The 19,372-nt window shown below is 35.4% G+C and overlaps 1 protein-coding gene across 1 annotated transcript in view; it reads left to right on the top strand.

The window, feature by feature from the left end:
- The window catches only part of Rrp5 (Ribosomal RNA Processing 5), a 615,569-nt gene that overhangs the window by 324,249 nt on the left and 271,948 nt on the right, over nucleotides 1–19,372 (top strand). The window contains exon 19 of the mRNA XM_090384558.1: nucleotides 8,342–8,437. Within this exon, the coding sequence (XP_090240684.1) occupies nucleotides 8,342–8,437 (96 nt within the window). The remainder of the gene's footprint in view (nucleotides 1–8,341; nucleotides 8,438–19,372) is intronic.

Raw genomic sequence — 19,372 nt, 5'->3', positions numbered from 1 at the left:
GTTCAAAATCTCTTTCAACTGTTGGAGCAGCAGTGTTTCCCTCTGCTATCATATAAGCTTCTCTTCCACCTGAGTATAGCATCTTTTCAACAGAACTGTATGCAATACAATTATCTCTAGAAAATTTGACTCCACGCCCATCTGCAAAATATATACTTTACACTGACTCTCTCAGCTCAATTAGAGCATTGCAGAATCCCTCTCAAAAGAATCACCATATTTTAATGAAAATCAGGAGTTTGCTATTGCAGAATGATCATTGTCAACAACTAAAGTTTTGCTGGATTCCAGCACATTCAGACATAAGAGGGAATGAACTGGCTGATATATCTGCCAAAAATCCATTACCTTTAGACATAACCTCAGTTCCTATTCCAGCACCTGATTATAATATCATAATTCAAGCAGCATGCCATGCACAGTGATCAGAGCTATGGCATAACCAAATGAATAGCAAACTTTTTCAGTTGAAACAAACCCAAAGTTCTGGCACTCAAGCAGTCAGACAGTGCGGCAGGAAGAAGTGGTACTCACACGGATGAAAATAGGACACACCCATCTGACTCACCTCCATCTACTAATGGGCGATAATCCTCCTCAGTGTCCACACTGCCTAGAACATCTAACAGTTAAACATATTCTGATTGACTGTCCACGCTATCAACAACATCGAACTTCAATACTTCAAAATCTGGCTAATCTTCTAGAACCGTTGACATTACATTACATCATGTCATTGGAGAGGAGGCAAATGTTAACAAACCTTTCTGCTTTTTGAAACAAATTGGAGTGTATAATCTTTTATGAATAGGTTTCAGAACTGAAATTAAATTGAACTGGCTTCGTTGTTAATTAATTTCTGATATTTCTACAAATAGGCGCAGTATAGCCATAGCAGCTAATGCGTCAATAAACAAATATACCCCCCCCCTCCACACACACACACCACTTCAAGATACTAGTAAGTAAAGTGGTGGAATCGAAAGGGGTGATGGGAGTCATCTACTACCTAGATTGCTCTAAAACCTACATAGGACAGAGCAAGAAAAAATTCTTTGTCATAGTGAGAGAACACAAAGTTATTGGAGTTCATAAGTCAGACCTTTGGCCTTTCTGATCAGTGTATATGATCTGTATTTGGATTCAAAACATAATTGTATACTTAGATTTCCCAAAACAGTTTTGATATTGTTGCACATGAAGTACTGATTTACAAATCAGAACAGTGTGGCATTAGAGGCAAGTAACTGCCTTGGATAAAAGAATGGTTGAGTGTTAGAATACATAGTTAGTAATGGGCATTGCTGCTTTTGGACTAATGTGATAACATTATGCTAACTAAAGTCCCACGCAGTTCAGTAATGGGCCCTTTATCGTTTTCAATATTTATTAATGATATTGATGAAGACATAAAGTTTGATGTCCAAGTTTGCACTTAAAAGAAGGTTGGGAGGGTGGTTATGTACCAGAAATCAAGGTATGATGCTGCATTGAGAACTAGAAAAATTAGCCAGATGGGTTAAGAGCATAGGAAAAATAGTAATTCCAGAATAATATGCCAGTTAGTGACTAATTATATTAGTGAAGTGGAGTGGCGTGGAGAAATAAAAAGTCCCGGGTGTAATTATGCAATGTGAATTGAAGTTTACTGAGCAGCCTAGATAGTTTGCTTGGACAGATAATTTTGTTTGGTCATTGATACAGGAATTGTGCCAGCTGGGACAAGGATTGTACCATTGTATAAAGCAATGTTTAGGACCCATGTGGAGTACTGCATTCAAGTTTAGAAGCCTCATTTAAGAAAGAATGTGAATCTGTTGTAACTGGTGCAGAGAACAGCAGCAAGATTATTCAGGGACACAGAGGGTAATCTTACTATAAAAGACTTCAGTTCTGCAAATTACTGTGACTGGAAACTAGGTACCTGCACAGGGATGTGATTGAAGTGTTATTTGTCTTAAATGGATTGATTAAATTAATTGCTCAGATGATACACATTATGGAATATAATTTAAATCGAAGGTGTGTGTTTGCAAGTTAGATGTTCAAAAACTTGCTTTTAACCAGATTGTGATTGATGTTGGAGCTAGCTTTTATTTGTTGTTGTGGATGTGGATAGTTTTAATAAATTTAAAGTAGAATTGGACAAATTACTGGAAGGAACAAAAGATGAGGTGAGTAGCATTTTTTTCTTCCCTCTCTGTTGCTATATAAACTTAACCTCCTTGTATCATTTTCCACTACTAATACAGCATATCACCATAATTAGTATTAGCAGCCATTGATAATATGGAATTTAATACGGTTTTAAGTGTTTCATGGCTGATTTTTTCCCCATTATTTTGGAAAGAGAAGATGTAAATACAATGCTGTGAATAATTGGAAGGGATTCATCATCCTGTTTTAAGAACTGATTGGATGTTTGAAATCATTCAGATTTGATTTCATTTTCATACTTTTATTCAGTTGAGGAACACTGATGGAACTGATATTCAATTGTATAGTGGTGTTTGAAGTCCGAAACAAATCTGAAATATACCGATTATATTGGAAGTGACCACCCAGGTATGAACCAATACAAGCATGGGTTGAGATGTGGTATCCACACCACACAGAGGAATGCCATCTCTCTTTAATGCAGACAATACTAGGTGGTAGATGACTACTCTCATCAACTGATGCATACCACCACTTTTCTTATTGGAGACTTGAAGTGATGAAACCCATGTTCATGGCAACAAAGCAAAACATGGAAACCCCCATCCCTTCGATCATGCAGGATCACTGATGCCTAAGGTTATGATGGGCATCATGGTGAGATCTAATCTTCCTGACATTTCAAGTGTACAGCTATAAAATAGTGTTTGCAGTCGAGCTGCTAGACAGTTCATCAGACCAAACCTATTGGTAACTCTAGAAGGCATCCACATCAACTAATGTGAAATCCCTCTGCCTCTACTCTACCAGGTAGTGACTGGAGGAAGTCTGAGTAGTGTATATGATGGAGGCATTAGGTAAAAGGGGGTCCGGAAAATTGATCGCCAGCGATTTACCGCTGCGTCAGTTTATCACATAAGCAATTTACCACCGCGTCAGTTTATCGCGTTTTACCGCCTAGAAGCAATGAGATGTGTTTGGTCAAATCATAAAAAGTTATTTTTTATTTAAGTTTCTGCCTTAAGCTATGATTAGCATATTTTTGGAATTCTATGAACTGTGAGGGAATAGTACGGAAATAAAAAAACACATGTATGGAAATATGTATTTTAATAGTTACATGTATCACAAAAATAGTAAAAAAAATCCATTATTTAAACAATATAACAATTGGTTAATTTTAAACTAAACTAATTATAACATTAGGTATGTCATACTACACTGCAAAAATTCAAAATGAATGTTTATGCAATCTTCAGAATTAGTCACGTTGGGATCATTAATTACTAAGAAACTGTAATATTTACAACACAGTATGTAAATTATTAATAAGAAATATTATGCACTATACCTCTTAGATAATCAACAATATCACCCCGTTCATCATATGCACTAACAAGCCTTTTAATTCGTTCATCACAATCGCGATACTTCTTTTTTTTGTTGCCCGGATCACTTCCACTTAAATATTGTTCAATGCGCATTTCATTAATACTTTGTTCTTTTTTAATGCAATCGATAAATTTCCAAATGTTGGGATGATAAGCAGCGACTTGTTCCTCAAGTTAAAAACATGCTACTTAAGTTAAAGGAATTAAGTAGGTACCTACCTAATTCCAATTTTGGAAAATAACAGGCAATTAAATTAAAGCACCTGGAATGGTATGTATTTCTAGGAAATGTATACCTAGCATATAACTTTCATTTTTAATTGCACTTAATTCTTAAATAACACCTATAGAAAAACCTTATTTTCAATTTAAAATGACCAATAAATTTATATAAATTATATATATTGCCTGGCGATAAAATATGCTAGCCATCATTTGTAGGCTATAAATTGTTTATGTGATAAACTGACGTGGCGATAAACTGCTAGTGATTAATTGCGGGCGATAAACTTTCCTAGACTTAGTCTAGGAAAGTTTATCGCCAAAAGTTTAAGAAAATTTAAGTTTATAAACAATTTATAGACTAAAAATGATGGCTAGCATATTTTATCGTCAGGCAATACATGTAATTTATATAAATTTATTGGTCATTTTAAATTGAAAATAAGGCTTTTCTATAGGTGTTATTTAAGAATTAAGTGCAATTAAAAATGAAAGTTATATACTAGGTATACATTTCCTAGAAATACATACCATTCCAGGTGCTTTAATTTAATTGCCTGTTATTTTCCAAAATTGGAATTAGGTAGGTACATACTTAATTCCTTTAACTTAAGTAGCATGTTTTTAACTTGAGGAACAAGTCGCTGCTTATCATCCCAACATTTGGAAATTTATCGATTGCATTAAAAAAGAACAAAGTATTAACGAAATGTGCATTGAACAATATTTAAGTGGAAGTGATCCGGGCAACAAAAAAAAAGAAGTATCGTGATTGTGATGAACGAATTAAAAGGCTTGTTAGTGTATATGATGAACGGGGTGATATTGTTGATTATCTAAGAGGTATAGTGCATAATACACTAGAGACTCCCACTAGTCCGAACTAATTGGGACCGAGCCCTGTTCGGATTAGCAGAATTTCGGATTAGCCGAATAACTGCAATCTGGTTTATTAAGGAATGAATGTATAGTAAGCCTACTAGCGTTTGTACGCGAGCGTAACACACCGGAAGCAAACCCCCCTCCACGCTATGACTTATTGCACGCGACATTGTGCATTAAACGTGAATGTTTATATCTTCGCTCTACATTACATTTTATAGTTTAGTTTAGTTCAGTCTGCTGCCACAATGGCCACGAAACGGAAACACAACGTGTACGTTGAAAGATAAGCTGGAAGTTTTGAAAAGGCTGGACAAGGGGGAAAGTGCAACGAAATTAGCAATAGAGTTTGGAGTGGGCAAGGACACAGTAACTGACTGGAAAAAAAACCGCGCAAAGATCGAGCAGTTTTGTACCTCTACTTCAGAAAAATCAGTTGAAAATCGACAAACAGTAAGGCCCTCAACGTTTGACAAGCTTGATGAAGCCTTATTCACGTGGTTCACTCAGGAAAGAGGAAGGGGAACACCCCTAAGTGAACCTCTTGTTAGAGAAAAGGCCATTCATCTCAACAAACTAATGAAAGGTGATGAATCATTTAGTGCGAGTAACGGTTGGTTTGATCGCTGAAGAAGCGCCATGGGATTCGCCAGCTAACGATCACCGGGGAGCAATTATCAGCTGATCATGCTGCAGCAGAGAAATATTTGGGTGAGTTCGCTGATTTGGTATCACATTATTCACCTCAGCAGATATATAACGCTGATGAGACAAGTTTAAATTGTAAGGCTTTGCCCACAAAAAGTCTACCATCTCAACAAGAAATGCGTGCCCCAGGTTTTAAAATGAATAAGGAGAAAGTGACGTTGATAGCTTGTAGTAATGCTTCAGGAAATCACAAGCTACCTTTGATGATGATCGGTAAATCAGGGAAGCCGAGAGCTTTTAAAAATATGAACATTAGCAATCTTCTAGTTCATTATAAAAGTCAAAAAAGAGCTTGGATGAACAGACAGCTTTTCATTGAGTGGTTTCATAATCAATTTGTCCCAGCAGTGAAACGTTTCAGCAATGAAAATGATTTGCCACCTCGTGCCATTCTCCTCATAGACAATGCGCCGTCCCACCCATACGTTTCCGAGTTGACATCAGGGAATATAAAGGCAGCTTTTTTACCGCCTAATGTAACACCGTTATTACAGCCCATGGATCAGGGGGTGTTACAGTCTATCAAGCTTGCATACAGAAAGAAATATCTTAGGTCCTTGATAGAAGATAACACCAATTCACTTTCTTTACATGAGAAAATGAAACAAGTGAACTTAAAAGATCACTTTTAAGTTCACTTGTTTATTTGTTCACTTGTTAAGTTCACTTACCCAATATACAACATCTTTAAAAGATGTTGTATATTGGGTTGCTGAGTCGTGGGAGGGTGTAACCGAGCAGTCCATACAAAGATCATGGAAGAAATTATGGCCCTCTCTCAGCTTTGTCGATAGCTCTGACGAAAACAATGACATAGAACAATTAATTCAGCTCGTACAGGAAATTCCCGGGTGCGAGGAAGCAATAGAATCTGACATTAACGAGTGGATTGCAGCGGATGGAATAGGTCAGGAAAACCTGTCGGATGAGGACATCGTGGCAGCTGTCACCCAAGAAGACTCCAAGCAGAATGATGACGGGAGTGATGACGAGCCCGGTGTTTCTGAGGAACAACTTGTGTCGCACACAGACGCAACAGCGGCCCTTGACCTCGCTTTATGCTACTTAGAACAACATCCCAGCGCTACACCGGCAGACTACATGTTTATGAAGCGGTGGCGAAATATAGCATCATCTAGCCGATTTTCATCGTTACGTCAAAAGAAACTAACAGAGTTTGTTACTTCTGAAAAATGACTTTTGTTCCTGTTTTGGTGTGTAAGTATAGATCTGTAATTTTAATAGGCCATGTCAAACACTGATTTATTAATTTTGTATTAGTACAGTACTACAATAAAATACAATTGTTTTGTGGAATTCTAAATGTTTTTGTACCATTAATGCCATTTAAATTTAACTGGAAAATACAAAAAACGTATATTTTGCAAACTAAAAAATTTCCTCTCTGCCGACCGAAACATGTTCGGATTAGGCGGATGTTCGGATTAGCGGGAGTCCACTCTATTTCTTATTAATAATTTACATACTGTGTTGTAAATATTACAGTTTCTTAGTAATTAATTATCCCAATGTGACTGATTCTGAAGATTGCATAAACATTCATTTTGAATTTTTGCAGTGTACTATGACATACCTAATGTTATAATTAGTTTAGTTTAAAATTAACCAATTGTTATATTGTTCAAATAATGGATTTTTTGACTATTTTTGTGATACATGTAACTATTAAAATACATAATCTACCTATTAAATTACATATTTCCATACAAGTGTTTTTTTTTATTTCCGTACTATTCCCTCACAGTTCATAGAATTCCAAAAATATGCTAATCATAGATTAAGGCAGAAACTTAAATAAAAAATAACTTTTTATGATTAGTTTAAAATTAACCAATTGTTATATTGTTCAAATAATGGATTTTTTGACTATTTTTGGGATAAACTATTAAAATACATAATTTACCTATTAAATTACCTATTTCCATACATGTGTTTTTTTTTATTTCCGTACTATTCCCTCACAGTTCATAGAATTTCAAAAATATGCTAATCATAGCTTAAGGCAGAAACTTAAATAAAAAATAACTTTTTATGATTTGACCAAACACATCTCATTGCTTCTAGATGGTAAAAAGCAATCAATTTTCCTAGACACAGGTAAAAGAGTTGATTATATTCTTTCTATCTTGTACACAATTCAAAAATTCATTACTTCATACAACATCCCCCTTTCCCCCTACTTTTAATTTACTACTTGGTGTGTCACAAATAGTCAAACTAATATAACAAACTTATGTACGAAAAGAGCCCAACCTCCCAAAAATTTCTTCATTCATTTCACAAATATACGTGGTTTTAGTTACAATCTCAATGTCATCCATTTTCACCTGCAGTGTGCCAAATTCCCACTTACTTTTTCTGACAGAATTGTAATTATTGGTTACCTTAGCTACTGCCCATTTCAGTAGTCCTAATTATTTGTGGCGCCTCCGTAGCCAGGTGGGAAGGAGCAGCAGTGCGCAGCACGCTTCTTGATTAGACCGGGGTTCGAGCCCGTCACCACCAAATACGGGGGGTGCGGAAAGGTCAAGGAATGAGCACCGCATATCCCGGAGCAATATGGTCTTAGTTGCTAATGCTCCTAAAAATCAATCAATCAATCAATCAACCTAATTATTTGCTGTATGACTCCTTCGCTTCAAAGGTGGTACTTGTTGTTATGTCTGCTCTGATATGATATTCACACAGAGAGAGAGAGAGAGATAGAGTGAGTGAGTGTTAAGTGGAGTGGTGCTTGAAAATATGGGCAGTAGAAGTCCCATTTTATTAGTGAATTATTAAACTTTTAATCTTCTAATTAAAAAAAAAACTCATTAAAACAGTTTTAATTGTTTTATATCGCAGTTTGAGTCAGCATGAAATAAGACTATTTTAAAGGGTTTTCCTTTTTATTATGTGTATATATATATATATATATAGACATACATACACACACATTATTGTTTGTTTTCCTTTTCCAGTGTGGCATGCTGATTCCTGGAGTTGTAACTGGTTTTACTTCCTATGGAATGTTTATTGAAACGATAAACAGTATGTCTGGACTTGTGCCAAAAAGGGTATGTGGGTTAAATACTGTAGATTAGGTTATGTAAAATTTGTTAACTGAATTAGTTTGGATTTTAGCTATAGTCAATTGCAGTTTTACAAAAAATAAAGTACAAAACAAAATGGAATTCAGCTACTGATGCAGTATTTACCAGCTGCCATTTTTATGGAAATTTAATTTTTAATTCTCACACACACACACACACATACACACACACACACACACAGTTATTATAATAAAAGTATAATATGTACTATTATAGATAATGGATATGTGTATAAACATAACAGTATATTGCAGGCCATTATATACATCACACACACACACACACACACACACACACACACACACACACACACACACACACACACACACACACACACACAAATTCATTCTGTTTCCTCTACACTCTCATGTAGAGTACTTCTCAAAGTGTAATTATCAGGATAATACACATAATGGGTATTTTTCTAAATATGCTCCTTTGTTCATCACTGCACTTGTCCACCATGAAGGACTGAGTTGGGGGTGAAGGATGTTTGCATATAGATGACATTTCCCATGTTGCATCTGCATACACTGGCCACTTTATTTGAACCACAAGCTTATAGCTTGTTGGGCCACCATTGACCAAAGTCAATGGTCACAAAGGAACTAGATGCAAAAAATAATTTCGATATCATATACTTGGATTTCAGGAACACTTTTGCACAGTTGCGCATGGAAGTTTACTATACAAATTGGAGCAGTATCGTATTAAGGGCAGGTTGCTACAATGGATAAAAGGGTGGTTGAGTGGAAGAAAAAAGAGTGTGGTAATCAATGGACGCTACTTTTTGTGGACTAATGTTATTAGTGGAGTCCCCCAGGGTTCTGTGTTGAGCCCATTGTTGTTTTGTATGTTTATCAATGATATTGATGAAGGTGCATTTAGAGGCATACGATGAAGAAAGCAAGCTTATGCAGCATTAGCCAAAGGGGGGGGGGTACTGTCCCATTTCATCCCTCTATTCGTTCCAAATGCCTGTCCAGCTCAGCCTTAAATTTATTTAGGCTATTAGCTTCCACAACAAAAGATGGAAGTTCCACCACTCACCTACCCTGTGGTTAAAGGCAAATTTCCGCACATCTATTCTACAACTATCTTTCCTCAATTTGAAACTGTGCCCCATCAGCATTCAGCTTGCTCTACCCATTCAAGGCCTTATACACCTCAATCAGATCACCTCGCAGGTGCTGCAATTTGCAGAATTTAAGCCTTTCTTGGTAAGAGCATCCCTTTGTTCCCCTCACCAATCTTGTTGTCCTTCTTTGTACTCATTCTAGCAACTCTACATCCTTCCTAAAATAAGGCCTCCAGACCTGTACACAGTACTCTAGGTGTGGCCTGACCATTGCCTTGTATAACAGGATTATCACCTTCCTGTCCCTGCTAGCAAAATTTCTATATATCATTGACAAGACTCCATGACCTGCCCTGGCAGCCCATCTGCAGCGAACTTCATATTTGGCTACACAATTACCCACAGGTCTTTTTCACTTTCCACTTCCCTGAGTGTAGTACCACCAAGTTAGTATGTTTCTCTTCGATTATTGCTACCCATATGCAGTACTTTGCATTTGTGAATGTTAAACTCCAGTTGCCACTTCTCAGCCCATTTTCCCAACTTATCTAGATCCAGTTGGAGTAGCATACTGTCTTTACTGTTGTTAACAACCCTGCCAACCTTTGTATCATCTGAAAACTTGGACATTAAACCTGATATACCTTCATCACTATCATTGATAAATATAATAAACAAGAATGGACCCAACACCGAACCCTGGAGAACTCCACTAATAACATTCGTCCACGAAGAGCAGTGTCCATTGATTACCACTCTCTGTTGTCTCCCACTCAACCATCCCTTTATCCATTGTAGCAGCTTACCCTTGATGCCATACCTCTCCAATTTGTACAGCAGTCTTCCATGTGCAACAGTATCAAAAGCTTTTCTGAAATCCAAGTATTTGATATCAAAATTATTTTTGGCATTCAGTTCCTTTGTGACCACATCATAGTAAGCAATCAAATTTGGTCAGACAAGACCTCTCTTTGACAAATCCATACTGTGTTTTAACTATTACTGCAGTCTTGTCGAGATGATCCTGCAATGCTTCTTTAACCAGTGATTCCATTATTTTCACTGGAACACAAGTTAAACCAACAGGTCTGAAGTTACTTGTGTCACGTTTTGAACCTCCTTTGTGAATTGGTGATACATTTGCACACCTCCAGTCCAAGAGGACCTACTCTGAGTCCAAGGAAGCTCTCACAATTATGGCTAAGTGTTTGCTCAGTTCCTTTGCTGCCTCCTTTAATATAACTGGATAGATCCCATCCACCCCAGGTGCCTTCCTTATGTTTAACTTCAACAATTTCTCCTCCACTTTGCTGTCAGTTATTACGAAATCACTTAGTTCCCTGTTAGTGTTTGATAAACTTCTGGAACTCCCCTCATTGAATAACTCCTCATGTGTGAATGTAGATGCAAAATACTCATTCAGTTTATCAGCTACCTGAGCATGATCATCAATAGTCAACCTATCTATGTTAAGTGGTCCAATCTGATTCATCCCTTTCTTTCTAGAGTTTACATAAGTAAAGAACTCCTTGCTGTTTTTATTTGCATTCTTTGCCAAAGATTTCTCATAATCTGACTTCGCCTGCCTAACCTCCTTTGTGACTTGATTACAGACTTGTTTATACCTGCCATAGGCTTCTGTATCTCCTAATACTTTATATGCATCTCATACATTCTTCTTCTCTGCCACTAGCCTCATTAATTCATCTGTCAACCATTTAGGCCTAAATCTTGAACAGTATTTCTTAGTTGGAATGAAAAGCCTAGTAGCCTCCAAAATTAAGTCCCTGAAGGCTTCCCATTTAGAATTCACTCTTGGTAAAATCATCAGTTGATCCCACTGCACAGAATTTAAAAACTGTCTGAGACCTCTAGTCACCTTTACGAAAGCAAAAGCCCTTCCCTTTAGCCTTGATGGTAGTTACATCTTTAAATAATTCCCACATCAATACATTGTAATCACTGTCGCTCAGTGGTTCCTTTATCTCAGATTCTTAATGCATGAAGAATCACTACTGATAATCAGATCAAGAGTATTACTCCCTCTGGTTGCCTCTCGAATATGTTGCTGTAGAAAACAGTCATCCAATAAATCCACAAATGTCTTGCTAGTATGCGAGTGACCAAACAAGTTCCAGTCAATATCTGGAAAGTTAAAATCTCCCATTATAAGACATTCTGATTTACTGGCCCACTCTATTTCTCTGCACAATTGCTCATTATACTCATCAGATTCATTAGGCCTATAACACAAACCTACTCTCATTTTTCCTTTCCCAGTGCTTATTTCACACCAAACAGACTCAACACTGCATTGTCCACCAACATCAATTGGATGCACTTCCTTAGATTTCATGTGTTTCTTAACTAACAGCATAACCCTTCCTCTCTTCATATCCTGTCTATCCTTCCTATATACATTGTACTCCCCAAATTCCAACTCTGCATTGCCTATATCTGTAATGTCAAAATTTGCAGATATGGCAAAGGTTGGCAGGGTTGTTAATGACAGTAATGGCAATGTTCTACTGCAATAGAATCTACAAAAGTTGAGAAGTGGCAACTGAAGTTTTAATACTGACAAATGCAAAATACTGCCTATTGGTAGAAATAACCCCAGAGAAACATACCAACTGTCTGTTATACACTTAGGGTGGTAAAAAATTAAAATGACCTAGGAGGGAGTAATTGTGGAGTCAGCTTTGAAATTTTCAGAGCAGATCATGGGGTATTGTCAGTGATATACAGGAATTTTGCTAATAGGGAAAAGGAGGTGGTTATCCCTTGTATAAGGCAATGGTCAGGCCACGCCTTGAGTATTGCATACAGATCTGGAGGCCTCATTTTAGGAAGGATGTAGAGTTGCTTGAGCATGTACAGAGAAGGGCAACAAGATTGGTGAGGGGAACGAAGAGTCCTCTTACCAAAAAACAATTAAGTTCTGCAAATTTCAACAGCTGGAGACTAGACACCTACGAGATGATCTGATTGAGGTGTATAAGACGTTGAATGGGTTGAGCACATTAAATACTGTTGGGATTCTTCTGATTGCTCATTTTACAAACCTGCGGCGGGGGGACATAAATTCAAATTGAGGAAATGACAGTTGTAGAGTAGATATGTGGAAATTTGCCTTTAGCCAGTGGGCTAAAGGCAAATTTCCACATATCTACTCTACAACTGTCATTTCCTCAATTTGAATTTATGTTTAATTGCTGAAACAAACTTCCATCTGTCGTTGTAGAAATTGATACCTTAAATAAATTCAAGGAGGAACTGTACAAACTTTTAGAGGTAATGGATGGGTGAAGTTAGTTTTTTTTGGGGTTTTTTTTTTTTTATGATGCTACTAAGCTCATATGATTGCTTTCTTGCATCACATGCCTCCATTACTACTACTATTGCTCTGATGTGGCGTGGCAGAAGGAGTTAACAAGGTACTGAAAAGTGTCACGAAGGAATATTGGACCATTCATTTGATAGAACTTCCCCCAATTCTCAAATTGATTGTGTCCATGTATGCAGTGATTTGCTATTCAACACATCTTTCTAATTGATTTCACAGATGCTCAATAGTATTGAGATCTAAGGATTGGGCTGGTAGCATAGATGCTTGAAGCAGCTATGCCGTTTGTCAAACCACTATTTTTACACATTTGGCACTCACTTTGGGAGCACCATGTCCATGGTATTGCAACTTTGCTGGATGCACTTGATTTGCAACATTATTCAGGTACCATATATGTGCTAGCATATATGGTACCCTCCAGTGAGACAGGAGTTCAAATATAAACATTCAATATTATCAGGTGTATTTGTTCCACTGTGACATTTAGATATTCTCTGGTGTTTATGGTGCTCTCCTGTGTGATCATTAATATGCCACAACAGCATTCTGTGTACAGATCAGAATTATTCCCATGCTTTGTGGTTTTCCCCATATATGTATGCTCTTCCAGTATGTGTACTTTTCATATAAGTGCTCTTTCAATATATGTACTTTTCATATACTCTTTTTATCTTTCCGCTGTGTACTTTTTATATACTGTATTTACTTTCCAATATATGTGTACTTTTTCATCTCTGCTGATAAGCATAAATTGGTTCTCATTTGACCACATGAATTTCTTCAATCATCCTTTATCCATCCTTGTATTCCTTGGCAACCATATCTTATGATTGGGGTTCAAATTCACGGGCTCATGATCTCATATGTGTCCCCTACTCTTGTAATGCCTTCTTTCTAGCGTTCTTCTCATGATGCACATACTGGTGTCTTGTGAGAATCTTGCACTAAATGCAGAAGTTAAATGTTCTGTTGTTTAGTAATGATTACACTTGGAAATCATATCTAGATATTGAGCATCTTGCTGCATCACCTTATATTTTGAGCCAGAGTTGCATATATTTACAGCTAGTTTCCATATAATTTCTCATTCACCGGGCAAGTGCAGCTGTTGTCTCTATGTGTTGTATCTCCTAAATGCATACCAATAATCATACTGCTTTGGAATCCTTCATGATTGCATGACCTAGTAATTCCTCATTGCTGGTGAATTGATTTGAGCATTAGTGAGATCTTTGTCAGTAGTCAAGGCTTTATAGTACTTCCTCGTGTGACCGTTTCGATTTACATATTTCTGCTTGGATTGCTACAAAAAAAGCTCAGAATCTTAATGGACCTAATAAAGTATTTGGGCAGGTTTTGATGCTAATTGTCTTTCTTTCAGTTTACTACTGGTTATGAGGTGTATTTCACCTTTCAAAATGAAAAAAGAAAAGTAGAAGAAGATACATGTGAGGATATGAACTGAATCCACTAACCAATTTGAAAAATATAACAGAACCAAAAACAGTACATATCTCACATAGTATCAAAAATATTGTAGAAAATGCAAGTTAGAAAACCCTAAACAATATGCTGAAGATTCAATTTGTCATGATAATGAAAGTACAGAAAATTTTTACAAACACTTTCTGGAGAAAAGGAAAAACATCAATGTGGTGGCAAGTTATTGAAATATTAACAATGCTAGCATTCGTCATTATGTAGTGATCCTATAAATATTAGTAAAATACATAACACACTTTTCAGTATTAAACTTAGTGTACTCAAAGCACTAAATAGAAAAACCAATGATTACGTCTTTGTATCTTCTCATCTTATGCACATCATATCAGACATTGTCAAATTCAGATTTCATATTTTGAATGTTAGCAAGCAGCCGGAAAACTCTGTCTTCATCTTATACTTTCAAAATAAATTAATGGATGATTTAGATATACATAAAACTATTAATTTACGTAATGACTTGCTGCCTATTAATAACTTACATATTAATATCAGATTTAGATATTCTAGACCATTTGGTCTTAAAGCGTGTAACTATAAAACAATAGCTACAAACCTTCACAATATTAACATCGGACAGGATACATGTGTTTGCCACAAACCTTCATTTCATAGATACGTGGATCCTAACCATAATCACATTATAACCAGCAATTTAGATATAATCCCATATCCCGAACTTAGAGATATTTTATCACTGGGTTTTAAATTTCGACCTAATTTACCTATTAATAAATCTAACTTTAAAAAATTGTTATATCTAGATTTACTTAAATACTGCATAAGATCAGCATACAACTATAACATGCCGGTTGAAGCATACCACATGTGGTTATTTACAATGCTTAATATCATATCTAGCAAATATAATCAATTGAAATTCATACAGGATAATATATATAATACCAAATTAATAAATAGGCAGCTCAAAGATATACATGAACATTTTGTAATTACTCCCGTTGACAAAGCTGCTTGCAATTATGCAATCATATGTAAATCATATTATATAGAAATTTTAAAAAATGAACTACAGTCTAGCCATACATATAAACAGATAACATCTTCCTCTAATATAATAATCAAAAAATTAATTGCATTGCATAAAATATTAAAGTTAAAGTATAATAACCTAAAATATCCATTTATGTATGGCATACCCAAATTTCATAAAACACCGATTGCTTTTAGATTCATAACATCATGTAGAGATAGTTATGCTAAATTTCCAGGAAAAACGTTAGAAAAGTTACTTAAAATTATATTAAATAACTTAAATAAAACTATTATAATAAATAATAACTTACCTATTATAAATGCTCTAAAAAATAACAATATTCATCAAATACAAACATTTGACTTTAACAGTCTATTTACGAGCATTAATCTTGATAACTTAAAAGTCGTCCTCCAGAAACTATATTTAGAAAATAAAAATGCTATAAAGGTTGATTTAACCTATTGGGATTCTCTAATAAAATTATGCATCTTTAATAATTATGTATATGATGGAACATCCTTATACCTACAAGTGACTGGCACCCCTATGGGAAGTCCAGCATCAAGCATAATCGTAAACCTTTATCTACATTATACAGAAAGAGAATTCCAAGATAACCTACTTATATATAGATACGTAGATGATATATGTGTTTTTAATTGTCCACATTTTGTCCAGGATTACAGTAAATTATATCCAGTAGAACTTGTATTGGAAAAAAACTAATAGTTCCGATACTATAGCAAATTATCTGGATCTTCATATAGAAATATTCCATAATAATAATATAGACGTAAACATATATAATAAAAGAGATGCATTTAATTTTAACGTAGTCAGCCTTACAAACTGGAGATCTAATATATCAAAATCAGTGCATGCTAATATAATTTTATCGCAATGTCTAAGGATTGCTTATATCTGCAATAGTAATAAAAATTGTTCAGCGGGCTTAACAGCGTTGTACGGCAGATTGATCAATAATAATTTCCCTATCGCTTACCTGAAATATTGTTTCAGGAAAGCGATAAACATAATTAATTTCAAAAATTTGTTTTCTGAACCTATTGTTTTAATATAATTTTCAATATAATCGTTATTTTTAGTGCCATGTATATATGTAAATAGGATACACTTTGCATTCTTGGTGTCTTACGGCGTAGAAAACTTGTACCCACCGGCTTGCAAATTACAGTGTATCATTTTTTTTTTTTTTTTTTTTTAAATTTATTTACTTAAGTTCACGCTGAGATAACATGCAAATTCAGCTCAGGGTCCTACTATAGGAACGGGTTTGCGATCCCGGGCATACCCGAGCCACAACTTATATCTTGTAATGTCTTTAAACTGTCCTACACTCTTTATTTTTATTTCTCCGAAATTATTAGGGCAATCCGAGGACGTAGGAGAAACTATTTCTTATCTATACCACTATTTTTCGCCTTTGTGGAGTTCAGGTTCTATTATTCCTACTCCTTTAGTTTTTCTTCTTACTATCTGCATGTTTCTCTATGTGTTAATTTAATTATTTATTTTTACCGTATCCATCACATAGGGGGCACCACATATTATTTTGACGACTATTACATTATGTCCTAGATACAGTCAATATGTAGTATGTATTATATATTTAATCTTATTTTAATCATTAAATTACGTTCTCTGTCGGGTCAACGATGATTAATATATGCTTACATTTATATTTTACTTGTATTTCTTACCTTTGATTCTAATATTTCTAAATTTTCGTAACTTTTATTATCATCTTTCGATTCAATTATATTCGATTTACATTCGGCCTATACTGGTTTATATTCGGTTTAGATTTAAATTACTTAGCATATATTGATCATCACAGAAACAGAGAACCTCTTGTCGTTTTTTGCCTTCATTCTGGGTGGTTGGCCCCAGTTGAAGTCATCTAGATTGTCGGTAAAAAGCGATAATAATTTTTTTTTTTTTTTTGCATTTTCTTAGGTCCCTGATGGTATTATTATTGGATTGATTTGCTTATTCTGGTGGTTCTTTATATTATCCTTAATATTATAGACTTTATGGGTGTATTGCATGATTGCTTGCAACTGCATTGACTCATAAATATTATTTACATATTAGTTACAGTTATTGTCGTTTTAACTTTCTTTACTTTTTTATCAATAATTATAAATATATATATATAAAATACTGTATTAAAAATATATATATGTTATTTATCACAATAATATAATTATAAAAATTACATTTCATAATACAAATTATATATATATAGTATATAATTTTATTCTTTATATATAGGTAAAGTCAGTCCTCGTATAGCACGATAGTTGTGTTCCTAGAAACCCTCGTGCAATATAAACAACAGGCCCTATGGGAAAAATAAGGTTAGGTGCCGACCACCCAAGATTGAACACACATTTGTAACCAAAACATTACCAAACACAATAAATAATCATAATAAAATACTTACGTATTTTATTATGACTATTATGTAATAAAATATCAATAATGCTTTTGCTTCTATCGTAAGCAAACTTGTTTTTTGTTTGATTTTCTATCCAAACGGATGACAGCCGTTCCATCTCTACCAATTCTTTGTGTCTTAATCTATTGGATTTTAATTACACTTTGAGTTGTTCCTGCTATTAAAGTTGTTTTTATTTTCTCTGTATTCTTTGTAATTCTCGGCGTTGCCTCATTTAGGTGTGTAGCATGTGCAATATCACATGGTCTTTCATTTCGCTCAAAGCGTTTCACAATTTCATATTTTTTCTCTATTGACAGAGGCGGCTGGCCATAAGCCTTACCGGGGAAACCCCGGTGGGCCGGAGGCCGGTTTGATTTTGGCCATAAACTATAGTATGAGGCCACTATAAATTTTCCTGGGTAAGAATTTTTGACCCAGTCCACCACTGTTTATCGATATTGCTTTTCTTTTTCTCTCTGAGTCCCTTGTTGTCATTACGTACCAGGATGCTTCCTTTTCACACCTTTTAAGTATTTTACTCATTTTTAGGGAATAAAACACAATTACAAAACGAGGAGGCACGCCTGATACACATAAACAAAGCTGCGTGCGTGTAGCAACTGAATAAACAACACCGTAAAGGCAGAGATACACTATTAACACCTCACATTTTACTAAAGCACATTTCTAGGGGTTACTACCATAAAACAATAAAAACAATTTCCAGTTGCGTTTCTGCTAGTGGAATCTGTTATAAACTCGATCTAATTGGATTTGAGATTATACCAATAGCTGAAATTGTGTTGATTTTTACGTTATTATGGTGAAATGTGTTTCCGCCTTCACTGAGGCTGCCGTAGCCTAGTGGTCAGGAGCGCGGGTTCATAAGTACACATGCCTTGAGTGACCAGGGTTCAATCCCATGACTGCTGAAAACGGTGCTGTTTAAAATAATAATAAGTTTATTATTTAAATACCATATATGGTATTTAAAAGCAAATAACCTTATCTTCAACGCCCAATGTGGCTTATAAAGAAACCACACTGGACCATCTAATTAGATTGGAAACATCTTTCTTAAAACGAAAACACCTGGTGTCTGTGTTTGATATGACTAAATTTGGACATATGGTATTTTTAAAGTCATTTATAGCCGCATTCTAAGAGATCACCTCCTTGTTTTTATTAAAAAATTTATCACGTTACTCTTTTCTAATTCTTGTAGGATCCAACACCTCTCGGACCTTCTGCCAAGAGGAGGGAGAATCTCAAGGATCAGTTTTGTGTTACACTTTTTGCCTTGAAAGTGAACTCCATTATGGAGCAACTTCCTCCACCTGTAGGAATAGTGTACTCTGTGTTTACGACTTTGGCATATTTTTCAGTCATGTAACATGAGAGTTATCAATGGACAACTACAACAGGCGCTTCTGTAGCCAGGTGGGAAGGAGCAGCAGTGCGTAGCACACACTTCTTGATTAGACTGGGGTTCGAGCCCATCACCA

The sequence above is a fragment of the Mastigoproctus giganteus genome, chromosome 11 (genome assembly GCF_048544385.1).
Source record: "Mastigoproctus giganteus isolate SK-2022 chromosome 11, ASM4854438v1, whole genome shotgun sequence".
Taxonomy (NCBI): Eukaryota; Metazoa; Arthropoda; class Arachnida; order Uropygi; family Thelyphonidae; genus Mastigoproctus; species Mastigoproctus giganteus.
The sequence above is the reverse complement of the archived record's forward strand: the minus strand, read 5'-3'. Positions and strand labels throughout refer to the sequence as shown.